This window comes from Scyliorhinus canicula, chromosome 9 (assembly GCF_902713615.1).
Source record: "Scyliorhinus canicula chromosome 9, sScyCan1.1, whole genome shotgun sequence".
NCBI lineage: Eukaryota > Metazoa > Chordata > Chondrichthyes > Carcharhiniformes > Scyliorhinidae > Scyliorhinus > Scyliorhinus canicula.
In genome coordinates, this window is record NC_052154.1 from 95,008,650 (window position 1) to 95,035,711 (window position 27,062).

At 47.6% G+C, this 27,062-nt stretch overlaps 2 protein-coding genes across 4 annotated transcripts in view; both read right to left on the reverse strand.

The window, feature by feature from the left end:
- LOC119971546 (zinc finger E-box-binding homeobox 1-like) overlaps positions 1 to 27,062 on the reverse strand; it is a 703,616-nt gene that overhangs the window by 455,846 nt on the left and 220,708 nt on the right. The window lies entirely within an intron of this gene.
- Positions 1 to 27,062, reverse strand: part of LOC119970913 (zinc finger protein 91-like) — a 114,600-nt gene that overhangs the window by 23,138 nt on the left and 64,400 nt on the right. The window contains exons 3-4 of the mRNA XM_038806023.1: positions 5,234 to 6,226; positions 1,717 to 1,832 (exon numbers count right to left, since the gene is read on the reverse strand). Of these exons, the coding sequence (XP_038661951.1) occupies positions 1,717 to 1,832; positions 5,234 to 6,226 (1,109 nt within the window). The remainder of the gene's footprint in view (positions 1 to 1,716; positions 1,833 to 5,233; positions 6,227 to 27,062) is intronic.

Below are 27,062 nucleotides of genomic sequence, written 5' to 3' on the forward strand. Positions count from 1 at the left end.
ATAGTGATAGGAGATTCGAGAATAGGCAGACATTTCTTTGGCTGCGGACATGAATCCAAGATGGTATGTTGCCTCCCTGATGTCAGGGTGAAGGATGTCACTGAACGGCTGCAGTGCACCCTGCGGTACCAACTGCATGGATCGAAAGAGGAATGCTGTTCTCCAGTCAGAATTTAGGTAGCTAGATAAGAAATCAAAAAGCAGGACCTCTCTCCAGATTTCTTCTGGTACCAGATGCCAGTAAGTATAGAGGAGGATAAAGCAGATGAATGTGTGACTAGAGAGATGGAGCAGGATGGACGGCTTTAGATTCCTGGGGCATTGGGATCAGTTTTGTTGGAGATGTTAGCTGTACAGGCTGGGCAGGTTACAGAACAGGCACCAATTTCTCTCCTAAACAGGTACTGGTTGAAATGTTTATAAGAAAACAGGAGCAACGCACTCTTTTTTAATCATGCGTTGTATAGTTGTTGTGTTAATGCTCTGCATACAAACACAATTGGTTGTCCTTGCTGCACGAGGGTTGCTCGAAGTCCTGTTTCACTGGCATCTCACTGCAGGGTGGCTTCACCATTGACATCATTGTACTTCAGCACTGGCACTGTCGTCACTAGTTGTTTGATGTGAGTGAAAGTTGCTTCTTGTTCTGTGCTGAACACCACTGAACATCCTTTGCAGTCAGCTTGTCTAGAGATTCACACTCTGATGACAGATTTGGGCAAGAACTTGGCTCGGTAGTTCCCGTGGGGTTCACTGATGTCCCAAGAGGTTCAACAACTGTGTGAAGATTTTGTTACAGAACTCACACTGATAGGGTTTCTCCTCTGTTTTGATGGACGAGGAGAATCCACTCATACTTCAGGAGATCAGAATAGTGGATGAAAGCCTCGTCAAACATTGTACCTTCGGAATTTTTCCTGTGTGAACCCTCTTGATGCAATGAAACATACATAAAAAATAGAAGCAGGAGGCCATTCAGCCCTTCGAGTCTGCTCCACCATTCATTATGATCAAGGCTGATCATAGAGTTCAATACCCTGATACCGCCTTCCACAATATTCCTTGATCCCTTTAGCCTCATGAGCTGTATCTAATTCCTTCTTGAAATTACACAATGTTTTCCCCTCAACTACTTTTTGTGGGAGTGAATTCCACAAAGTCAGCACTCTTTGGGTGAAGAAATTTCTCCTCACCTGAGTCCGAAAAGGTTTACCCCTTATCCTCTAACAATGACCCCTGGTTCTGGACCATTGGGAATATTCTTTCTGTATCTAATTAGCCCAATCCTGTTCGAATTTTAAAAGATTTTATGAGATCTCCCCTCACTCTCCTAAACTCTAATGAATATAATCCTAACCTATTTAGTCTCTCCTCATATGACAGTCCTGCCATCCCAAAAATCAGTCTGGTAAACCTTTGCTGCACACCCACCATAGCAAGAACATCCTTCCTCAGATAAGGATACCAAATCTGCACGGAATACTCCAGGTGTGACCTCACCAATGCCCTACACAATTGTAGTAAAACATCCCTATTCCTCTACTCAAATCCTCTCGCTATGAAGGCCAACATACCATTTGCCTTCTTTACTGTCTGCTGTATCTGCGTGCTTTCTTTCAGCAAGGACACAAGGTCTCGCTGAGTATCCACCTCTCCCAATTCACACCCATTCAAATAATAATCTACCTTCCTATTTTTGCTAGCAAAGCAGATTACCTCACATTCATTCACATTATACTGCCTCAGCCATGCATGTGCGCACTCATTCAGCTTGTCCAAATCCCACTGAAACATCTCTGCATCCTCCTGACAGCTCATCAACGTTGTATCATCTGCAAATGTGGAAATAATACATTTTGTTCCTTTGTCCAAATCATTAATATATAATGTGAACCGTTGGGGTCCTAACACAGATCCTGCAGTACCCCACTAGTCTCTGCCTGCCAATTGGAAAAAGACCCATTTATACCAACTTTTTACTTCCTGTCTGCTAACCAGCTTTCTATCCCTCTCAAGACACTACCCGTAATCACATGCGCTTTAACTTTACATAGTAATCTGCTATGTGAGACATTGTCGAAAGCCTACTGAAAGTCTTGGAATATAGTGTTCAATTCTGGTCGCCACACCACCAGAAGGCTTTGGAGAGGGTACAGAAGGGGTTTACCAGGATTACCTGGTGTGGAGCGTATTAGCTATGAGGAGATGTTGGATAAACACAGTTTGTTCTCACTGGAACGGCGGAGGTTCAGAGGCGACCTGATAGAATTCTACAAAATTATGAGGGGCATGGACAGAGTGGATAGTCAAAAGCTTTTTCCCCAGGGTGGAAGAATGTACAGTGTGTAGTGCAGTTGATGTAGTCTACATGGATTTCAGCAAAGCCTTTGACAAGGTCCCACATGGGAGACTGATAAAGAAGGCGGATACAGGTTGATTTAATACGGTGGATTAATAATTGGCTTAGCGGAAGGAGACAGAGGATGATGATAGGCGACTGGAAGCCAGTGTCCAGTGGCGTACCACAGGGATCTGTGCTGGGCCCCTATTGTTTGTCATTTATATAAATGACTATGATGACTATGTGGGGGGTTGGATCAGTAAGTTTTCAGATGACACAAAGATTGGCTGAGGAGCAGTTAGGTTGAGTGGCTTGGGTTACAGGAAGATATAGACGGGATGGTCAAATGGGCAGATAAGTGGCAGACGGAATTTAACCCTGAAAAGTGAGAGGTGATACACTTTGGAAGGAGTAATTTAACAAGGAAGTATACCATGAAAGGACTGCCACTGGGAACTTTCGAGGAACAAAGGGACCTTGGCGCGTTTGTCCATAGATCTCTGAAGGCGGGAGGGCAGGTTAATAGGGTGGTGAAAAAGGAATATGGGACACTTACTTTTATCAATCGAGGCATAGATTACAGAAGCAGGGAGGTCATGTTGGAGTTGTATAGAACTTTGGTGAGGCCACAGCTGGAGTACTGTGTGCAGTTCTGGTCGCCACATTATAGGAAGGATGTGATTGCACTCGAGGGGGTGCAGAGAAGATTCACCAGGATGTTGCCTGGGATGGGACATTTGAGTTATAAAGAGCGGCTGGATAGGTTTGGGTTGTTTACTCTGGAGCAGGGTTAATGATTTGGATGAGAATTTAGGAGCCATGGTTGGTAAGTTTACAGATGACACCAAGATTGGAGGCATAGTGGATAGTGAAGAAGGTTATCTAGGATTACAACGGGCTCTTCATCAATTGGGAAAGTGGGCCGTGAATGGCAGATGGAGTTTAATTTAGATAAATGTGAGGTGATGCCTTTTGGTAGATTGAAAGGTGCCAGGACCTACTCAGTTAATGGTAGAGAGTTGGGGAGAGTTATAGAATAAAGAGATCTATGGGTACAGGTTCATAGCTCCTTGAGAGTGGAATCACAGGTGGACACAATGGTGAAGAACGCTTTTGGCATGCTTGGTTTCATTGGTCAGAACATTGAATACAGGAGCTGGGATGTCTTCCTAAAGTTGTACAGGACATTGGTAAGAGCACACCTGGAATACTGTGTACAGTTATGGTCACCCTATTATAGAAAGGATATTATTAAACTAGAAAGAGTGCAGAAAAGATTTATAGGAGGCTACCGGGACATGATGGCTTGAGTTATAAGGAGAGGCTGGATGGACTGGGACTTTTTTCCTTGGAGCCTAGGAGGCTTAGGGGTGAACTTATAGAGGTTTATAAAATAATGAGGGGTCTAGATAAGGTGGATAGTCAACATCTTTTCCCAAAGGTAGAGGAGTCTAAAATCAGAGGGCATAGGTTTAAGGTGAGAAGGGGAGAGATACAAAAGAGTCCAGAGAGGCAAATTGTTCACACAGGCTGGTGAGTGTCTGGAACGAGCTGCTGGACCAGAGGCAGTAGTAGAGGCGGGTACAATTTTGTCTTTTAGAAAGCATTTAGACAGTTGTATGGGTAAGATAGGTATAGAGGTATTTGGGCCAAATGCGGACAATTGGGACGAGCTTAATGGTAATAACTGGGCGGCATGGACAGGTTGGGCCAAAGGACCTCTTTTCATGCTGTAAACCTCTCTGACTCTATGACCTGATTGAGGTGTACAAGATTATGAGGGGCATGGACAGGGTGGATAGGGAGCAGCTGTTCCCCTTAGTTGAAGGGTCTGTTACGAGGGGACACAGTTCAAAGTGAGGAGTGGGAGGTTCAGAGGGAATTTGAGGAAAACCTTCTTACCCAAAGAGTGGTGACGTCCTGGAATGCACTGCCTGGGAGGGTGGTAGACATGGAATGCCTGACATCCTTTAAAACGTACCTGGGTGAGTACTTGGCATGTCATAACATTCAAGGCTATGCGGCAACTGCTGGTCAGTGAGATTAGGTGGGCAGGTCAGGGCCTTTCATGCGTCAGGGCAGACACAATGGGCTGAGGGGCCGCTTCTGCACTGTAGCAGTCTGTGATTCTGTGAGATGTGCAAGGGAAGTTTTTTTACAGAGAATGTAGTGGGTGCCTGGAACTTGCTGCCGGAGGACGTGGTGGAAGCAGGTGCAATAGTGACATTCAAGGGACATTTTGACAAATAGGGTGGGAATAGAAGGATATGGACTCCGGAAATGTTGAAGGCTTTAGGTTCGACGTGCAGCATGGTTGGCACAGGCATGGAGAGCTGAAGGGCCTGTTCCTGTGCTGTATTTTTCTTTATTTTGCTCTAAATAAAGCACATCCACCATGTCTCCCAGGTCAACTCTATTAGTTACATCTTCAAAGAATTCCAATAGATTTGTGAAGCATGATTTCCCTTTCATAAATACATTCTGACTGACTGACTATACCACTGCTTTCCAAATGCTGTGCTATGAAATCCTTGATAATGGCTCCAGCAGATTCCCTACAGCTGACGATAGGCTCACAGGGCTGTCGTTCCCTGTTTTCTCTCCATCTCCCTTTTTGAATAGCTACCGTCCAATCTGTAGGAACCATTCCAGAGTCCAAAGAATTTTGGAAAATGACCGATTACTATTTCTAAGGTCACTTCCTTAAGTACTCTGGGATGAAGATTATCATGCCCTGGAGATTTATCCGCCTTCAATCTGATTAATTTCCCCAAAACCATTTCTCTACTGATACACATTTATTTCAGCTCGTCACTAAAACTTGTGTTGCTCAGAACCTCCGGTAGATTATTCATGTCTTCCTTTGTGAAGACAGAAGAAAAGTACAAATTTAGTTCGTCAGGAAGCTCGATGTCACAAAAGCCTTATCGCCAACCTCACAGCTGAAGTGTTGCTCTCCTGTGTGGCTCTTCTGATGGAATAAGAGGTTCGATGACCTTGAGAATGATTTGTTGCACACATCACACGTGAATGGTTTCTCCTTAGTGTGAATGTGGCGGTGTACACAGAGGCTCGCTGTGTCAGAGAATGATTTCTCACACACATCGCATCTGAATGGTTTCTCTCCTGTGTGAATGCGTTGATGTCTGCGGAGATTCCCCGACTGTGAAAATGATCTGTCACACACTTCACACATAAAAGGTTTCTCCCCTGTATGAATACGTTGGTGTATGCAGAGATCTGATGATGACGAGAATGATTTGTCACACAATTTGCACGTGAATGGTTTCTCACCTGTGTGAATGCGTTGGTGCACTCGGAGATCTGATGACAATGAGAATGATTTGTCACATACCTCACATGCGAATGGTTTCACCCCTGTGTGAATGCGTTGGTGTCTGCGGAGAGTCGAAGAATCTGAAAATGATTTCATGCACACCTTACACATGAACGGCTTCTCCCCTGTATGAATGCGTTGGTGTATGAGGAAATCTGATGAAGACAAAAATGATTTGTTACACAGCTCACACTTAAATGGTTTGTCCCCTGTATGAATCCGTTGGTGTCTGTAAAGAGTCGATGACCTTGAGAAGGGTTTGGTGCACACTTTGCACACAAATGGTTTTTCCCCAGTGTGAACAGTCCAGTGATTCACCAGACCTGATAACTGTGCAAAGCCCTTGTTACACACTTCACATCTGAATGCCTTCTCCCCTGTGTGAATGCGCCGGTGATTTACAAGCGTCGATGATGTTCTGAAGGCTCGGTCACACACCTCACACTTGAACGGTTTCTCTTCCATGAGCTGACCTTGTGTGAAAAGTTGTACAGAAGGCACAGGCGTGTCTTCAGAGATTTTAGAAGCCTGTGGAACTCTCCTCACACCTCACACTGGAACAGCCTCTCACCTGTAGGAATGAGTCGGTGGTTCATGCGGCTCGATGAATGATTGAAGCTCTCACCACACTTGGAGCCCACTCACACTTCTTCCCAGCCTCACTCTAACCGATCACCCACAGTCAAACCTTCGGAAAGGTTGATTCTGATGGAAGGTTCCACACCACTGACCAGTTTCAGATCTGATGAGATGTCAAAGCTCCCCTGACCCGACCGATTTTCAGATGATCGTTTCACTCTCCAACCTTCTCTGTGTTGAGCAATGTTGTGAAGGGATGTCGTCTCATAGTTGTGCTTTTGTTGCTTGGGATCGCTTCTGCAGTGTCCACCCTCTCTGTAATCTCTGGTGTAGTACGGTGCAATCCTTCTGTGAAACAGGAAAAGGAAACATGATTTCCTCCAATTCCCTCTCCTTTGCTCAAGGGGCTGACCCCTCAGTTAGAGACTGTTCCACAGTGAGTGTCAGTCTGCTATTCCCCTGTGTGGGGATCAGATACAACTCCTTTCTTTCTCCTCCCTTGACTGTCACACCCTCTGTTTCCAGCAAAGGCACTGGATAGTGACCAGGAGCAGACAACTTGACTACTTTCTTTCCTCTGCCCAGACTCATCTTCCTAGGCACCGAGTGGACAATGGAAAAGATAGTCAGGTGGAGTTTAAAACCGGCTTTCAATTCAATGGTGCTGGTGAAGACCAGTTTTACCCTTAGAGAATGTGTTTAATATAAAAAACACTCAGGAGAAATGTTAATCAGATGGAGATTTAGAAATTTTGTTCCGTTTCTCTCCAAATATATTTGAAGAAAATACACTGGTCAGGGAGGGCTGGAAGCTGAGGAAATTATTGCTTCAGCGTAGCTAATTGAAGGGTTCTGGTTTATCCTAGGAAATTAGATGCACTGCACTCACTCAGGCTGCACATCCCAAATTCAGCTCACAGCACTGGGCAAAAGTATCAAATCCAAGCCCAGGCTTTTGGGAAAGGCCGAGGACTTCAGGTAAAATCTTTAAAGAAGATATTAAAATATATTTGAAGGGCAGCACGGTGATGCAGTGGTTAGCACAGCTGCCTCACGGCACCGAGGTCCCAGTTTCGATCCTGCCTCTGGGTCACTGTCCATGTGGAGTTTGAACATTCTCCCCGTGTTTGCGTGGGTTTCACCCCACAACCCAAAGATGTGCAGGGTAGAACATAGAACATAGAACAGTACAGCACAGAACAGGCCCTTCGGCCCTCGATGTTGTGCCGAGCAATGATCACCCTACTTAAACCCACGTAACCCGTATACCCGTAACCCAACAATCCCCCAATTAACCTTACACTACGGGCAATTTAGCATGGCCAATCCACCTAACCCGCACATCTTTGGACTGTGGGAGGAAACCGGAGCACCCGGAGGAAACCCACGCACACACGGGGAGGACGTGCAGACTCCACACAGACAGTGACCCAGCCGGGAATCGAACCTGGGACCCTGGAGCTGTGAAGCATTGATGCTAACCACCATGCTACCGTGAGGCCCGTGAGGGTAGGTGGATTGGCCACACTAAATTGCCCCTTAATTGGAAAAAAAATGAATTGGGCACTCTAAATTTTTTTTTAAAAATCACATTTGAATAAATAAGTCTCCAGGTATGGAGCTGAATGTGAGTTCAAACCCAATCACAGAAGGGCAGCACGGTGGCCTAGTGGTTAGCACAGCTGCCTCACGGCGCTGAGGTCCCAGGTTCGAATCCCGGCTCTGGGTCACTGTCCGTGTGGAGTTTGCACATTCTCCCCGTGTCTGCGTGGGTTTCGCCCCCACAACCCCAAAAATGTGCAGAGTAGGTGGATTGGCCACGCTAAATTGCCCCTTAATTGGAAAAAATAATTGGGTAATCTAAATTTAAAAAAAAAACCCAACCACAGAAAGTTTATGCTTCACACATGCCTCCTCTCAGTCCTCTTCATCTCACCCGATCAGCATATCCTTCTGTCCCTTTATCCTTCATATGCTTATCCAATTCTCCCTGAAAGATATCTATGTTATTCACGGCAACCACTCCAGACTGTGAAACTGAATTTAATACACTTTGGAATTTGTGAAATAGAATTGAACAGAAAACATAACTTTCAGATTATCCCCAAAACTAGGGGCTGGTTTAGCACAGTGGGCTAAACAGCTGGCTTGTAATGCAGAACAAAGCCAGCAGCGCAGGTTCAATTCCCGTACCAGCCTCCCCGAACAGGCGCCGGAATGTGGCGACTCGGGGCTTTTCACAGTAACTTAATTGAAGCCGACTTGTGACAATAAGTAATTATTATTATATCATCAAACCAGTAGACGGAGATGGCAGGATCAGCAAACAACAGAGCAAATCTTGTTGAGAATTGTGGACAAGAAGGTGAGTGACAGAAGATGGCGGCAGTGCCATCAGCACCTCCATCCTCCATTCTTAATCATGTTGGTCCCAGAATCCAAGTGTCAGGAGTCCAGGACCAGGTGGGTTTTGGAGGTCTCACGGGGGGGGGGGGGGGGGGGGTTCAGATCGTCTGGAAGACAGGGGACATCCAGCTTCCAACACAGACCGAACTGACCATTCACAGTCCACATAAGGCCCATCTACCAAATCAAAAATCCTCAGTCTGCCCCTGCCAGATGATTACACCTCACCTTCTCACATTCAGTAATGACCCATCAACAAATCTCAGCCTGTAAATCAGAAGGGAAATGCTTCCAATAAACACCCTCAATATCCAACACAGCCAATCAGTCAGCTCAGCACAAAGCAGCGAGTAAACAGGTCTCTGAGCTGCATCTTCTCACACAGCATAAGGGGCATTTCCACACCTGATTGCCCACAGAATAGTCAGACTGCCTGAACATTAGTGTGGATATTGTGCAATGTAATTATTCTAAATTCTGCTCCTTCACTCACCATCTCCTGACTTGGTTCTCAGTCCCTACAGGATGTGAAGCAGCTGTGAAAGAGGAAGAGGAGAGAATGGGCAGAGTGGGTGGACTCTCTCTGATTGTCGTCTCTCACAGCCAATCCAAACATTTCTGGAGTGACAGGAGTTTCCTGAAGCTTGGCAAACTGACCGGTGAAACAGAGGCGACTTTGATCAGCAGATCAGGTGGGGATTTAAACTTGTCATTGTCCCATCTGAATAAAACCTCACTTCTGTCTCAGTTTCCCCGGTATGATAGATTTCTGGTTTGGGAATAACATTCTTCATCCTGGGAGGCTTTCAAACTGACAACATCAGTGTGGGATGTGAAACCTCGGATGTGTTTGAGAAGAGGAAGACCCACAGTATCCAAGGCAATGATGTCAGCCAGTGGTGGGATCCGCACATGTACAGGAGAGAGGGACACAGGAGAGATAGAGCTCAGAGAGTGGAGCTCTGTCTCACTAGTGATTGGGAAGTGTCTCTATTCCTGGGAAAGTGACTTGGTGACTCAGGGAGTATGCTGATTGTGCGAATAAATGCCCCATGGTCTGATATCTTACAGTCCTGCCCTGCCCCGGGTTCACCTGCTGTGGAGGTTCAACTTCCTTCAGCTCAAATTTCTGAACCTTATTCAGCCCTGTTGGTGATGCCTGAACGCCCCAAAATCCTGAGTGTAATTTGAAGAGCCATCTCAAACAGGCGCAGTTGGCAGAAACTCACCACTCTCATTAATCCGATCTGTGGCCTTGGCCATTTCTATGGTTGGTACCAGCTTCCTGGCTGATCTTTAATAAACCAGTGTAAAAGAGTACAAAAGTAAAATTTACACTTTGGGCGCAATTCTCCGGAAAGATTTCTAAGTATGGTAGCAAGTGGGAATTGCCGCGAGCTTCCCGTTGCTCGGCCCAGCGAGTCCAGCAACACTATTCAATGTTAATTGGTCCACTTAACGGGGTCCCACTGGCTTCTCGCCGCAAATAAAGGCTTGCCAGCCGATTTGCCAGCACCGTGCTCACCCGTCCCCCGCTAACAAGGTTGTGCTGCATTTAAGCTGCACTTGCTCAGCCAACACCAGTCAACTTGCAGCTATGGTGCCGAGGAGATTGGCCACAAGATTCGGCGATGCAGACCTGGGGAGGCTCCTAGACGCAATGGAGGTAAGGAGGAATGTCCTCTTCCCCCAAGGATCCGGGGGATGAGCCACAAGGCAGCCAGCGCTGCTTGGGATGAGGTGGCAGCAGAAAACTCTGGGAGTGTTACCAGGAGGACTGGCCATCGTCAATGCCTTACACTGGGCAGTGCGACTGAGTAGGCGCTAACACTTCCCCAAAGACCTTTCCGCCCCCATACGAACATCCACCCCCCCAACTCTCCATGCGGCCTGGAACACTCCCTTCACTCCCCCCACTTCAACACCCCCCAACTCTTCCTTCCCACATCCCCCTTCCACCACTGTGAACCACACATGTGAAGAGGGATTCCCGGAGCTGATGGAGACATTAGTGTGCGGTCAGGGTATTCAGAGGACAGGGACACTCCAGTAGATCCATAGACGATTGGAAGAGTCCCAGAGGCTACGGGCCTAGGTAATGTCACCAGCAATGCATGGCACCGAGGCCAGCACTGCTGGGGTGGCAACCGCAGTGGAGAGCCTGATGCACAATGTCAACTCCATTAGTAAAGGTGTCCAAGGCGTCGCGCAGTCAGTGACAGTCATAGCTGAGGGTCTCGGTAGAATGTCCAACTTGCTGGGGGATGCCACCCAGTACCAGACTGAGCTTCATGAGGTTCTGTGGGGCATGCCCTGCTCTCAGGTGGGCATTGCCGAGCCACTGCAGAGCATAGCCCAATCTCTGAGGAGCATCCTTGAGGGCGTCGACACAATGGTGTTGCCAGGGCTGGCAGAGCCAGATGATGAAGGGGCAGCCGGGATTCAAACCAGCTGCCCCTCTGTCCCAAGGTGAACCCCAGGACCCTATGGGCACTGACTGGGAGAAGAGGGTGCTGGGTGCCAACCCGGACCCGTCCCATCTTCTGATGAAGTCAAAATTGTGCGAAAGGGACAGGGCGGCATGGCCGAGAAGTGAGCCGGGGCCATCCACCCTCATAGCCCCCAGAGGATGCCCACCTGCGGCATCGAAGGCCACGAGATGAGGAAGATGATTCTTGGGTAAGGGTGGGTAGGGTGTGTGGACAGTCTGGGTCATATTGACATCGGAAAGGAGAGGGTATTGGATCTTTTAAAAGATAGTAAGGTAGATAGGTCTCCTGGGCCGGATGGGATTTATTCCAGAATACTGAGGGAATCAAGAAATTGCTGGGGCCTTGACTGACATCTTTGTATCCTCATTGGCGAAGGTGATATCCCAGAGGAGTGACGAATAGCTAATGTGGTACCGCTGTTTAAGAAAGGTAGCAGGGATACTCCTGGAAACTATAGGCTGGTGAGCCTCACGTCGGTAGTAGGTAAATTATTGGAGAGAATTCTCAGGGACAGGAATTATACCCATTTGGAAACAAATGGACTCATTAGCGATAGACAGCATGGATTTGTGAAGGGGAGGTCATGCCTCACTAACTTGATTGAGGTTATTGAGGCGGTGACAAAGATGATTGATGAGGGGAGGGCGGTGGATGTTGTTTATATGGACTTCAGTAAAGCCTTTGACAAGGTAGACTGGTACAAAAGATGAAGTCACACGGGATCAAAGGTGAGGTGGTAAGACGGATACAGAACTGGCTCGGTCACAGAAGACAGCAGTTGAAGGGTATTTTTCTGAATAGAAGGTTGTGACTAGAACACCACAGGTGTCTCTGTTGCAGCTGGGGCCTCTGTAGTTTGTAGTATACACAAACGATTTGGAGAAAAATGTAGCTGGTCTGATTAGTAGGTTTGTGGATGGCACCAAGGTTGGTGGAGTGGCAGATAGAGTTGAGGATTATCAGAGGATACAGCAGTACAGCTTGAGACTTGGTCAGAGAAATGGCAAATGGAGTTTAATGCGGACAAATGTGAGGTAATGCATTTTGTAGGTCTAACAATGAGGGTAAATATACCATAAATGGCAAACCTCTTAGGAATATAGAAAGTCAGAGAGATCTGGACGTGCAGGTCCACAGATCTTTGAAAGTGGCAACGCAATTGGACAAGGTAGTCAAGAAAGCATACGGAATGCTTGCCTTCATTGGATGGGGCATTGAGTATAAAAACTGGCAAGTCATGCTGCAGTTGTATAGAACCTTGATAAGGACGCACTTGGAATATTTCGCACAATTCTGGTCCCCACATTACCAGAGGGATATGGAGGCTTTGAAGAGGGAGCAGAGGAGGTTTACCAGGATGTTGTCTGGTCTGGAGAGTGTTAGCTATACGGAGAGGCTGAATAGACTCAGACTGTTTCCATTAGAAAGACGGAGGTTGAGGCGTAACCTGATAGAGGTCTACAAGATAATGAGGGGCACGGATAGAGTGGATGGGCAGGCACTCTTTCCCAGTGTGGAGGGGTCAGTCACCACGGGGCATAGGTTTAAGCTCCATGGGTCAAAGCTTAGAGGAGATGTGCGAGGCAGGTTTTTTACGCAGAGGGTGGTGAGTGCTTGGGACGCGTTGCCAGGGGAGGCTGTGGAAGCAGGTACATTAACGGCGTTCAAAAGGGATCTTGACAAATACATGGATAGGATGGGTATAGAGATATACAGCACAAGGAAGTGCTGAGGATTTTGGCCAAGGTTGGTATCATTACCGGTACAGGCTTGGAGGGCCGAAGGGCCTGTTCCTGTGCTGTATTGCCCTTTATATTTTGTGAGCAGCTGGCTGCCTTCACCAGATAAAAGCAAATTACTGCGGATGCTGGAATCTGAAACGAAAGAGAAAATGCTGGAAAATCTCAACAAGTCTGGCAGCACCTGTAGGGAGAGAAAAGAGCTAACGTTTCGAGTCTGATGACTCTTTGTCAAAGCTAACAGACAGAGAAAGTGAGAAATATTTATACTGTGGAGTGAGAATGAAAGATGTGGATAGTGAGGGAGGAACTTACGGAAATCCTGTCGGAGAGAAGAGCCTTCAGGGTAGGCATTCCTGGAAGAGAGGTGGCAGTGAGTTTAAACAGTCAATATTAGGGAAGTTGAAGTCACCCATGACAGCAACTCTGTTACTTTCTGCATCTTTCCCAAATCTGCTGCCCAATCTGTCCTCCATCTCTCTGCAGCTATTGGGGGGGGGGGGGGGGGGGGGGGGTTTATAGAAATTTCCCAATAAAGTGAGAGGTTGAGTAGACTGGGACTGTACTCGTTGGAATTTAGAAGGATGAGGGGGGATCTTATAGAAACATTTAAAATTATGAAGGGAATAGATAGGATAGATGCGGGCAGGTTGTTTCCACTGGCGGGTGACAGCAGAACTAGGGGGCATAGCCTCAAAATAAGGGGAAGTAGATTTAGAACTGAGTTTAGGAGGAACTTCTTCACCCAAAGGGTTGTGAATCTATGGAATTCCTTGCCCAGTGAAGCAGTTGAGGCTCCTTCATTACATGTTTTTAAAGTAAAGATAGATAGTTTTTTGAAGAATAAAGGGATTAAGGGTTATGGTGTTTGGGCCGGAAAGTGGAGCTGAGTCCACAAAAGATCAGCCATGATCTAATTGAATGGCGGAGCAGGCTCGAGGGGCCAGATGGCCTACTCCTGCTCCTAGTTCTTATGTTCTTATGTGTGTTCCTCTCTCCCGTGTCCTTCTCTCTCCTGTGTGTCCCTCTCTCTCCCGTGTATCCCTCCCTCTCCCGTGTACCCTCTCTCTCATGTGACCCTCTTTCCCGTGTGTCCCTCTCTTTCCCGTGTCCCTCTCTCCCGTGTGTCCCTCTCTCCCGTGTGTCCCTCTCTCTCCCGTGTGTCCCTCTCTCCCGTGTGTCCCTCTCTCTCCTGTGTCCCTCTCTCTCCTGTGTCCCTCTCTACCGTGTGTCCCTCTCTCCCGTGTGTTCCTCTCTCCCGTGTCCCTCTCTCCCGTGCGTCCCTCTCTCTCTCGTGTATCCCTCCCTCTCCCGTGTCCCTCTCTCCCGTATCCCTCTCTCCCGTGTGACACTCTCTCTCCCGTATCCTCTCTCTCTCCCGTGTGTCTCTCTCTCCTGTGTGTCCCTCTCTCTCCCGTATCCCTCTCTCCCCGTGTCCCTCCCTCTCCCGTGTCCCTCTCTCCCGTGTGACCCTCTCTCTCCCCTGTGACCTTCTTTCCCGTGTGTCCCTCTCTCTCCCGCGTCCCTCTCTCCCGTATTGCTCTCTCTTCCGTGTGTCCCCTTTCTGACCCGTGTATCCTGCTCTCTCCCATGTCCCTCTCTCTCCCATGTTCCTCTCTCTCCCGTGTGTCTCTCTCTCTCTCGTGTGTCCCTCTCTCTCCTGTGTATCCCTCTCTCTCTCATGACACCCTCTCTCTCCCGTGGCCCTCTCTCTCCCGTGTGTCGCTCTCTCCCGTGTGTCCCTCTCTCCCGTGTGACTCTCTCTCTCTCGTGTCCCTCTCTCTCCCATGTATCCCTCTCTCTCTCATGTGACCCTCTCTCTCTCACTTGTGTCCCTCTCTCTCCCGTGTCCCTCTCTCTCCCGTGTGCCCCTCTCTCTCCCGTATGTCCCCCTCTCTCCCGTGTATCCCTCTCTCTCCCCTGTGACCTTCTTTCCCGTGTGTTCCTCTCTCACCCGCCTCCCTCTCGCTAAAGCGAAAAGTGCAGAGGATACTGGAAGTCTGCAGAGGGATTTGGATAGGTTAAGTGAATGGGCTCGGGTCTGGCAGATGGAATACAATGTTGACAAATGTGAGGTTATCCATTTTGGTAGGAATAACAGCAAACGGGATTATTATTTAAACGTTAAAATATTAAAGCATGCCGCTGTTCAGAGAGACTTGGGTGTGCTAGTGCATGAGTCACAGAAGGTTGGTTTACAAGTGCAACAGGTGATTAAGAAGGCAAATGGAATTTTGTCCTTCATTGCTAGAGGGATGGAGTTTAAGACTAGGGAGGTTATGTTGCAATTGTATAAGGTGTTAGTGCGGCCACACCTGGAGTATTGTGTTCAGTTTTGGTCTCCTTACTTGAGAAAGGACGTACTGGCACTGGAGGGTGTGCAGAGGAGATTCACTAGGTTAATCCCAGAGCTGAAGGGGTTGGATTATGAGGAGAGGTTGAGTAGACTGGGACTATACTCGTTGGAATTTAGAAGGATGAGGGGGGATCTTATAGAAACATTTAAAATTATGAAGGGAATAGATAGGATAGATGCGGGCAGGTTGTTTCCACTGGCGGGTGACAGCAGAACTAGGGGGCATAGCCTCAAAATAAGGGGAAGTAGATTTAGGACTGAGTTTAGGAGGAACTTCTTCACCCAAAGGGTTGTGAATCTATGGAATTCCTTGCCCAGTGAAGCAGTTGAGGCTCCTTCATTACATGTTTTTAAGGTAAAGATAGATAGTTTTTTGAAGAATAAAGGGATTAAGGGTTATGGTGTTCGGACCGGAAAGTGGAGCTGAGTCCACAAAAGATCAGCCATGATCTAATTGAATGGCGGAGCAGGCTCGAGGGGCCAGATGGCCTACTCCTGCTCCTAGTTCTTATGTTCTTATGTTCTTGTTTCTGATGTCCACCCATACTGACTGACTCAGTGGACAATCCCTCCTCGAGTAACTCCTTTTCTGCAGCTGTGATGCACTCTCTAATTAACAGTGTCACTCCCCCTCCTCTTCTGGAATCATAGAATTTACAGTGCAGAAGGAGGCCATTCGGCCCATCGAGTCTGCACCGGCTCTTTAAAAGAGCACCCTATCCAAGCCCACACCTCCACCGTAGCCCCATAACCCAGTAACCCCACCCAACACTAAGGGAAATTTTGGACACGAAGGGCAATTTAGCATGGCCAATCCACCTAAACTGCACATTTTTGAACTGTGGGAGGAAACCGGAGCACCCGGAGGACCCACACACACACGGGGAGAACGTGCAGACTCCGCACAGACAGTGACCCAAGCCGGGCATCGAATCTGGGACTCTGGAGCTGTGGAGCAATTGTGCTAACCAGCATGCTATCGTGGTCCTTCCCTACCTCCCTACCTCCCTCCTTCCCTTCTTAAAACATCTAAACCCTGGAACATCTGGGATTGAATTTTGTTTATTGTCACGTGTACCAAGATACAGTGAAAAGTATTTTTCTGCGTGCAGCTCAACAGATCATTAAGTACATGAAAAGAAAAGGAAATAAAATAAAATACATAATAGGGGAACACAAGGTCCACCGGCATCGGGTGAAGCATACAGGGGTGTAGTGTTAATGAGGTCAGTCCATGAGAGGGTCGTTTAGGAGTCTGGTGACAGCGGTGTCATGTGAGAGTACCTTTAAGAAATGGGTGTTTAAGAAATGTACATTTAAGAAATGGGTGTTTATCAGTGATGTCAGAGTGTGGGTAGAGTTGAGCTGTCTGTCAGCTTTTTACTTTCGTTTTAGGCTGTTTGCTGCAGGGTGTGTTTTAGTTTCGTTTTCAGAGCTGCATAGCTGCAGTCACAGCCAGAAGGTGTATGAGTGTCAGTTACAAGGGGTCACGATTTCAAGGTGAGAGGGGGAAAGTTTAAGGGAGATGTGCGTGGAAAGTTTTTTACGCAGAGGGTGGTGGGTGCCTGGAACGCTTTACCAGCGGAGGTGGTAGAGGCGGGCACAATAGCATCATTTAAGAAGCATCTAGACAGGTATATGAATGGGCGGGAACAGAGGGAAGTAGACCTTGGAAAATAGGAGTCGGGTTTAGATAAAGGATCTGGATCGGCGCAGGCTTGCTGTAATTTTTCTTTGTTCTTTGTTCTTTGAGTCTCTCTGTAATCTAAAAACTGTAAATCGATCCTTTGGTGATTTAAAACTAATAACTGCTCTCAGTAGTGACTTTAACCTGATGTGCTTCTGTTTAAAGGTTTTTTAAAAAGTCTTATGGATGTTAAAAGGACAGCTTAAGGATTACTTAGTGTTGTAGTCTTTGGGGATTGTATTTGAATTGATGGTTGCTAAGATGTTCACAATGGTTTAAAAAGGTTAACTTGAGTTCATAGAATAAACATTGTTTTGCTTTAAAAAAAACATTTCCATTTCTGCTGTATCACACCTGTAGAGTGGGCCGTGTGCTCCCCATACCACAATCTATTAAAAGTTGTGGGTCAGGTGAACTTCATGATTATACTTTGGGGTTCTCTAAACCCTGGCCCATAACAGTGGGGAAGAAGCTGTTTTGACTCTGTTCGTGCGTGTTCTCTTACTTTTGTCTCCTGTCCGATGGAAGAAGTTGGAAGAGTGAGTAAGCTGGATTTGATTATGCTGCCCGCTTTCCCCAGACAGCGGGAGGTGTAGATGGAGTCAACGGATGGTAGGCAGGTTTGTGAGATGGACTGGGCTGTGTTCACGACTCTCTCAAGTTTCTTGCGGTCTTGGGCCGAGCAATTGCCATACCAGGCTGTGATGCAGCCAGATAGGATGCTTTCTATGGTGTACCTGTAAAAGTTGGTCAGAGTTAATGTGGACATGTCAAATTTATTTAGTTTCCTGAGGAAGTGTAGGCGCTGTTGTGCTTTCTTGGTGGCAGCGTTGACGTGTGTGGACCAGGACAGATTTTTGGAGATGTGCACACCTAGGAATTTGAAACTGCTAACCATCTCCACCTCAGCTCCATTGATGCTGACAGTACTTTGCTTTCTGAAGTCAATGACCAGCTCTTTAGTTTTGCTGTCATTGAGGGATAGATTGTTGTCACTGCACCACTCTACTAGGTTATCTATCTCCCTCCTGTATTCTGACTCGTCATTATTCGAGATCCGGCCCACTATGGGCGTATCGTCAGCAAACTTGTAGATGGAGTTGGAGCCAAATTTTGCCGCATAGTCTAGTGTGTACAGGGAGTATAGTAGGGGGCTAAGTACGTACCCTTTTGGGGCCCCGGTGTTAAGGACTATTGTGAAGGAGGTGTTGTTTATTCTTACTGATTGTGGTCTGTGGGTTAGAAAGCCGAGGGTCCAGTTGCAGATTGAGGAGCCAAGTCCTAGGTTTTGGAGCTTTGATATGAGCTAAGCTGAGATTATGGTGTTGACCAACCATTCCTGCCCCTGTGAAATCCATGTCTCCACAATGGCCACAACATCGTAGTTCCAAGTACTGATCCATGCTCTATGTTCATCCCCCTCATTCCTGACACTCCTTGCATTGAAACAGACACACTTTAGCCCATTCCACTGAGTGTAACTTTGCCATATCAGCTGTCTTCCTCACAGACTCGCTGCATACTGTTTCTTCCCGTTCAACAGCTACCGTATCCTCTGATCCGTAGCTCTGGTTCCCATCCCCCTGCCAAACTAGTTTAAACCCCCTTGAAGAGCTCTAGCATGGTAGCATTGTGGATAGCACAATCGCTTCACAGCTCCAGGGTCCCAGGTTCGATTCCCGGCTTGGGTCACTGCCTGTGCGGAGTCTGCACATCCTCCCCGTGTGTGCGTGGGTTTCCTCCGGGTACTCCGGTTTCCTCCCACAGTCCAAAGATGTGCAGGTTAGGTGGATTGGCCATGCTAAATTACCCTTAGTGTCCAAAATTGCCCTTAGTATTGGGTGGGGTTACGTTACTGGGTTATGGGGATAGGGTGGATGTGTTGACCTTGGGTAGGATGCTCTTTCCAAGAGCTGGTGCAGTCTCGAGGGGCCGAATGGCCTCCTTCTGCACTGTAAATTCGATGTAAATTCTATGTAAAATATCCCAGGTTATTGATGTTTCAGGCGGGATAGAGAGGGAGGTAAAAGTGGTGGAGGAGTTGCATTACTGGTCAGAGATGATATCACAGCTGTGCTGAAGGAGGACACTATGGAGGACTCGAGCAGTGAGGCGATATGGGCAGTGCTCAGAAATAGGAAGGGTCTGGTAACAATGTTGGGGCTGTACTACAGACCTCCCAACAGCGAACGTCAGATAGAGGTACAAATATGTAAACAGATTATGGAAAGATTTAGGAGCAACAGGGTGGTGGTGACAGGAGATTTTAATTTTCCCAACATTGACTGGGATACACTTAGTGTCAGAGGTCTAGATGGAGCAGAATTTGTAAGGAGCATCCAGGAGGGTTTTCTAGAGCAGTATGTAAATAGTCCAACTCGGGAAGGGGCCATACTGGACCTAGTGTTGGGGAATGAGCCCGGCCAGGTGGTTGAAGTTTCAGTCGGGGTTACTTTGGGAATAGCGATCACAATTCCATAAGTTTTAGAATACTCATGGACAAAGACGAGAGTGGTCCTCAAGGAAGAGTGCTAAATTAGGGGAAGGCCAACTATATCAACATTTGGCAGGGATTGGGGAATGTGGATTGGGAGCAGCTGTTTGGAGGTAAATCCATATTTGATATGTGGGAGGCTTTTAAAGAAAAGTTGATTAGAGTGCAGGACAGACATGTCCCTGTGAAAATGAAGGATAGAAATGGCAAGATTAGGGAACCATGGATGACAGGTGAAATTGTGAGATTAGCTAAGAGAAAAAAGGAAGCATACTTAAGGTCTAGGCGACTGAAGATAGACAAAGCTTTTGAAGAATATCGGGAATGTAGGACCAATCTGAAACGAGGAATCAAGAGGGCTAAAGGGGTCATCTTTAGCAAACAGGGTTAAGGAAAATCCCAAAGCCTTTTATTCATGCACAAGGAGCAAGAGAGTAACTAGAGAAAGGGTTGGCCCACTCAAGGACAAAGGATGAAAGTTATGCGTAGAGTCAGAGAAAATGGGTGAGGTTCTTAACGAGTACTTTGCATCGGTATCCACTGAGGAGAGGGACATGACGGATGTTGAGGTTAGGGATAGATGTTTGATTACTCTAGGTCAAGTCGGCGTAAGGAGGGAGGATGTGTTGAGTATTCTAAAAGGCATTAAAGTCCCCAGGTCAGAATGGGATCTAGTTAATGAGGGAGGTGAGAGAAGAAATAGCTGGGGCCGTAACATATCTTTGCAGCACCCTTGAACACGAGTGAGGTACCGGAGGACTGGAGAATTGCTCATGTCGTCCCCTTGTTTAAGAAGGATAGCAGGGATTATCCAGGTAATTATAGGCCGGTGAGCCTGACTTCAGTGGTAGGGAAGCTGCTGGAGAAGATACTGAGGGATAGGATCTATTCCCATTTGGAAGAAAACGGGCTTATCAATGATAGGCAACATGGTTTTGTGCAGGGAAGGTCATGTCTTACCAACTTAATAGAATTCTTTGAGGAAGTGACAAAGTTGATTGATGAGGGAAGGGCTGTAGATGTCATATACAGGTACGTCAGTAAGGTTCCCCATGGTAGGCTGATGGAGAAAGTGAAGTCTCATGGGGTCCAGGGTGTACTAGCTAGATGGATAAAGAACTGGCTGGGCAACAGGAGACAGAGAGTAGTAGTGGAAGGGAGTTTCTCAAAATGGAGAACTGTGACCAGTGGTGTTCCACAGGGATCCGTGCTGGGACCACTGTTGTTTGTGATATCCATAAATGATCTGGAGGAAGGTACAGGTGACCTGATTGGCAAGTTTGCAGATGACACTAAGATTGGTGGAGTAGCAGATAGTGAAGGGGGCTGTCAGAGAATATAGCAGAATATAGATAGATTGGAATCGGAGAAATGGCAGATGGAGTTCAATCCGGGCAAATGTGAGGTGATGCATTTTGGAAGATCCAATTCAAGAGTAAATGAAATATACGGTAAATGAAAAAGCTCTGGGGAAAATTGATGTACAGAGAGATCTGGGAGTTCAGGTGCATTGTACCCTGAAGGTGGCTGTGCAGGTCAATAGAGTGGTCAAGAAGGCATACAGCATGCTTTCCTTCATCGGAAGGGGTATTGAGCACAAGAGTCGGCAGGTCATGTTACAGTTGTATAAGACTGGTTCGGTCACATTTGGAATACTGTGTGCAATTCTGGTCGCCACATTACCAAAAGGATGTGGATGCTTTGGAGAAGGTGCAGAGGAGGTTCACCAGGATGTTGTCTGGGAGGGTGCTAGCTATGAAGAGAGGTTGTGTAGATTTGGGTTATTTTCATTAGAAAGACGGAGGTTGAAGGGGGACCTCATTGAGATCTGCAAAATCATGAGAGGTATGGACTGGATGGATAGCAAGAAGCTTTTTCCCAGAGTGGGGGACTCAATTACTCGGCGTCACGTGTTCAAGGTGAGAGGGGAAAAGTTTAAGGGAGATATGCGTGGAAAGTTCTTGGAAAGTGGTGGGTGCCTGGAACGCATTGCCGGCGGAGGTGGTAGGGACGGGCACGACAGAGTTATTTAAGATGTAGCTGGACAGATACATGAATGGGCAGGGAGCAGAGGGAAACAGATCCTTAGAAAATAGTAAGAAGTCTTACAACACCAGGTTAAAGTCCAACATGTTTGTTTCAAACTCTAGCTTTCGGAGCAGTGCTCCTTCCTCAGGTGAATGAAGAGGTATGTTCCAGAAACATATATACAGACAAATTCAAAGATGCCGGACAATGCTTAGAGTGCGAGCATTTGCAGGTAATTGAATCTTTACAGATCCAGAGATAGGGGTAACCCCAGGTTAAAGAGGTGTGAATTGTCTCAAGCCAGGACAGTTGGTTGGATTTTGCAAGCCCACTGTCCTGGCTTGAGACAATTCACACCTCTTTAACCTGGGGTTACCCCTATCTCTGGATCTGTAACGACTTAATTACCTGCAAATGCTCGCATTCTAAGCATTGTCTGGCATCTTTGAATTTGTCTATATATATGTTTCTGGAACCTCTTCATTCACCTGAGGAAGGAGCAGTGCTCCGAAAGCTAGTGATTTGAAACAAACCTGTTGGACTTTAACCTGGTGTTGTAAGACTTCTTACTGTGCCCATCCCAGTCCAACAACGGCATCTCCACATCTTAAAAAATATGCAACAGTTTTAGATAGAGGATCTGGAACGGCGAAGGCTTGGAGGGCCGAAGGGCCTGTTCCTGTGCTGTAATTTTTCTTTGTTCTTTGTTTCTTTATTACAGCCCACAAGGGCAGCAGCCAGACTCACTCTGCATTACAGCCTCGGGTCAGCAGCCAGACTCACTGTCTACATTACAGCCCACAAGGGGGTTGCAGTCAGACTCGCTCTGTGTGTGTTACAGCCCACAAAGGAGCAGCAGGCAGACACTGTCTCCATTAGTGCCCAAAAGAGGGCAGCAGCCAGACTCACTGGGCGTGATTTTCTGTCGGCTGAAACCTAATTCGGCAGAGAATTGGTTCTCATGCTGAAATTGTTGCAGTCACTGGTTTCTCGCCAAATCTTACATCTCCGGTGCCTCGAGAGCGGCGTCAACGTGTTCCACCCCACACAGACAGTAAATGCCATATCATTATTGTTATTGTCATTGTTAGTTACAGCAGAGAAGGAGGCATTCGGCTCAATGTGTCTGCACCGGCTGCCAATAGAGCAGCCTCGCTAATCCCATTGTGCAACCCTCTAAATTCATCTCTTTCAAATATATATGCAGCTCTCTTTTCAAACCTCCTATGGAATTAGCTCCACCACTCTCCCTGGCAACACATTCCAAACCACAACAACTCTGAGTGAAGCAGTTTCTCCTCATCTCACTCCTGGATCTCTCGTTGACCATATTGAAATTGTGACCCCAAGTCACTGACATACCAACCAATGGAAACAGGATATCCTTCTTTCCCCTGTCAAAATTATTCATCATTTTAAACACCTCAATAACGTCACCTCTTAATCTTCTCTGCTCCAAGGAGAACATGCAAAATTTCTCCAATCTTTCTTTCATCCAATATTCTCCGTGGCCGCTTTGATCCTCCACCTCCACTTGGTGGAATTCCCAATGGTGAGATTCACTTGTTCTTTTAAACATCAGGAAACAGGCTGATGATGAAGATAAAGGAGGTAGGACACAGAGTGGCGCAACTGTGGGCTGCTGGGGAGGGGGGTGGGGGGAACCGTGCCAGGACCGGGGGAGAGTGACTGGGGGACGGGCGTGGGGCCGGGGTGAATGTCTACAGGACAGGGGTGGTGTCACCCGCCGGCAGGGCATCATGCCCAATTCCCAAGTGCGACATACCTGGGTGAATGGGGAGGACACCCGCTCGCAGTGTACAGCCGCTGAATCAGTGCAGGTGCAGTGCCACGGTTGATGTCACACAAGTCTGCGAATCCTGCCCCAGCATAAACACTTAGGGTTGGATTCTCCGTTTCTGAGGTAAGTGTTGACGCCAGCAGAGAAACTTTTAAGACAGATAAACAGCGTATCAGCTGCACCCCGGTCCCATGGAGAAGCCCGGGGGGCCATCGGGCACCCCGTGGTAGGAGGAGGTGATGGGGCCCGTGCCGGTGACTCCCGCAGGAGTGGTGCCGGAACACCGCAGCACCTCGGACTCCCCCCTCCTGTCCCTGACGCACCAGGTGGGCAGTGGGCAGAACAGGCCGGCACCACGCCACCCGGGACGCCGGGTGAGCGGCCGGGCCCATCGAGGCCAGGGCGCCCCAGGAGACGCGCGCCAACGGGGACCCTCCTCACAGGGCAGGAGCCACAACAGTCTGCCTCCACTCCTCCTGTACCATCTGGGGAACCACCTTGGCGGAGTGTTAGGGCCCATCAGTTAGATTGGCATGCGTGCAGGGCACAGTTCAGTTACAGGGGCTAGGGCACAAACAGTATATATTTCTTCAAATAAACACCTGTTCACATCGTAAAATCTTGCCTCGGTGCTCAGTCTGATGTGTGTGCGGGTGGGCTGGTCCGGGCTGGCCGGTGGGGGTGGGCAGGGGACCAGTGCATGTACTGTGGGAGCACCGTGCTCCCCACCTGCATCCTCCTCGTCGGACGAGGCCTGCCCTTCCTCCTCATCCTCCTTCTCCAGCACATTCTCCAGCACATGTCTCGGATCGTGTTTTCCGGGTCCTTAAGGGGGAGGGGGAGCAGCCCCAAGTCGTAGTCCACATTGGCACTAACGACATAGGTAGGAAAGAGGACAAGGATGTCAGGCAGGCCTTTAGGGAGCTAGGATGGAAGCTCAGAGCGAGAACAAACAGAGTTGTTATCTCTGGGTTGTTGCCCGTGCCACGTGATAGTGAGATGAGGAATAGGGAGAGAGAGCAATTAAACACGTGGCTACAGGGATGGTGCAGGCGGGAGGGATTCAGATTTCTGGATAACTGGGGCTCTTTCTGGGGAAGGTGGTTCCTCTATAGACAGGATGGTCTACATCTGAACCTGAGGGGCACCAATATCCTGGGGGGGGAGATTTGTTAGTGCTCTTTGGGGGGGTTTAAACTAATTCAGCAGGGGCATGGGAACCTGGATTGTAGTTTTGGGGTACGGGAGATTGAGAGTATAGAGGTCAGGAGCACCGATTTGACTTCGCAGGAGGGTGCCAGTGTTCAGGTAGGTGGTTTGAAGTGTGTCTACTTCAATGCCAGGAGTATACGAAATAAGATAGGGGAACTGGCAGCATGGGTTGGTACCTGGGACTTCGATGTTGTGGCCATTTCAGAGACATGGATAGAGCAGGGACAGGAATGGTTGTTGCAGGTTCCGGGGTTTAGGTGTTTTAGTAAGCTCAGAGAAGGGGGCAAAAGAGGGGGAGGTGTGGCGCTGCTAGTCAAGGACAGTATTACGGTGGCGGAAAGGATGCTAGATGGGGACTCTTCTTCTGAGGTAGTATGGGCTGAGGTTAGAAACAGGAAAGGAGAGGTCACCCTGTTGGGAGTTTTCTATAGGCCACCTAATAGTTCTAGGGATGTAGAGGAAAGGATGGCGAAGATGATTCTGGAAAAGAGCGAAAGTGACAGGGTAGTTGTTATGGGAGACTTTAACTTTCCAAATATTGACTGGAAAAGATATAGTTCGAGTACATTAGATGGGTCATTCTTTGTACAATGTGTGCAGGAGGGTTTCCTGACACAATATGTTGACAGGCCAACAAGAGGCGAGGCCACATTGGATTTGGTTTTGGGTAATGAACCAGGCCAGGTGTTAGATCTGGAGGTAGGTGAGCACTTTGGAAACAGTGACCACAATTCGGTGACCTTTACGTTAGTGATGGAAAGGGATAAGTATACCCCGCAGGGCAAGAGTTATAGCTGGGGGAAGGGCAATTATGATGCCATTAGACATGACTTAGGATGTGTAGGTTGGAGAAGTAGGCTGCAAGGGTTGGGCACACTGGATATGTGGAGCTTGTTCAAGGAACAGCTATTGCATGTTCTTGATAAGTACGTACCAGTCAGGCAGGGAGGAAGGGGTCGAGCGAGGGAACCGTGGTTTACCAAAGAAGTGGAATCTCTTGTTAAGAGGAAGAAGGAGGCCTATGTGAAGATGAGGCGTGAAGTTTCAGTTGGGGCGCTTGATAGTTACAAGGAAGCGAGGAAGGATCTAAAGAGAGAGCTGAGACGAGCAAGGAGGGGACATGAGAAGTCTTTGGCAGGTAGGATCAAGGAAAACCCAAAAGCTTTCTATAGGTATGTCAGGAATAAAAGAATGACTAGGGTAAGAGTAGGGCCAGTCAAGGACAGTGGTGGGAAGTTGTGTGTGGAGGCTGAGGAGATAAGCGAGATACTAAATGAATACTTTTCGTCAGTATTCACTCAAGAAAAAGATAATATTGTGGAGGAGAATGCTGAGACCCAGGCTATTAGAATAGATGGCATTGAGGTGCGTAGGGAAGAAGTGTTGGCAATTCTGGACAAGGTGAAAATAGATAAGTCCCCGGGGCCGGATGTGATTTATCCTAGGATTCTCTGGGAAGCCAGGGAAGAGATTGCTGAGCCTTTGGCTTTGATTTTTAGGTCATCATTGGCTACAGGAATAGTGCCAGAGGACTGGAGGATAGCAAATGTGGTCCCTTTGTTCAAGAAGGGGAGTAGAGATAACCCCGGTAACTATAGGCCGGTGAGCCTAACGTCTGTGGTGGGTAAAGTCTTGGAGAGGATTATAAAAGATACGATTTATAATCATCTAGATAGGAATAATATGATTAGGGACAGTCAGCATGGTTTTGTGAAGGGTAGGTCATGCCTCACAAACCTTATCGAGTTCTTTGAGAAGGTGACTGAATAGGTAGACGAGGGTAGAGCAGTTGATGTGGTGTATATGGATTTCAGTAAAGCGTTTGATAAGGTTCCCCACGGTCAGCTATTGCAGAAAATACGGAGGCTGGGGATTGAGGGTGATTTAGAGATGTGGATCAGAAATTGGCTAGTTGAAAGAAGACAGAGAGTGGTAGTTGATGGGAAATGTTCAGAATGGAGTTCAGTTACGAGTGGCGTACCACAAGGATCTGTTCTGGGGCCGTTGCTGTTTGTCATTTTTATAAATGACCTAGAGGAGGGCGCAGAAGGATGGGTGAGTAAATTTGCAGACGACACTAAAGTCGGTGGAGTTGTAGACAGTGCGGAAGGATGTTGCAGGTTACAGAGGGACATAGATAAGCTGCAGAGCTGGGCTGAGAGGTGGAAAATGGAGTTTAATGTGGAGAAGTGTGAGGTGATTCACTTTGGAAAGAATAACAGAAATGCGGAATATTTGGCTAATGGTAAAATTCTTGGTAGTGTGGATGAGCAGAGGGATCTCGGTGTCCATGTACATAGATCCCTGAAAGTTGCCACCCAGGTTGATAGGGTTGTGAAGAAGGCCTATGGTGTGTTGGCCTTTATTGGTAGAGGGATTGAGTTCCGGAGCCATGAGGTCATGTTGCAATTGTACAAAACTCTAGTACGGCCGCATTTGGAGTATTGCGTACAGTTCTGGTCGCCTCATTATAGGAAGGACGTGGAAGCTTTGGAACGGGTGCAGAGGAGATTTACCAGGATGTTGCCTGGTATGGAGGGAAAATCTTATGAGGAAAGGCTGATGGACTTGAGGTTGTTTTCATTAGAGA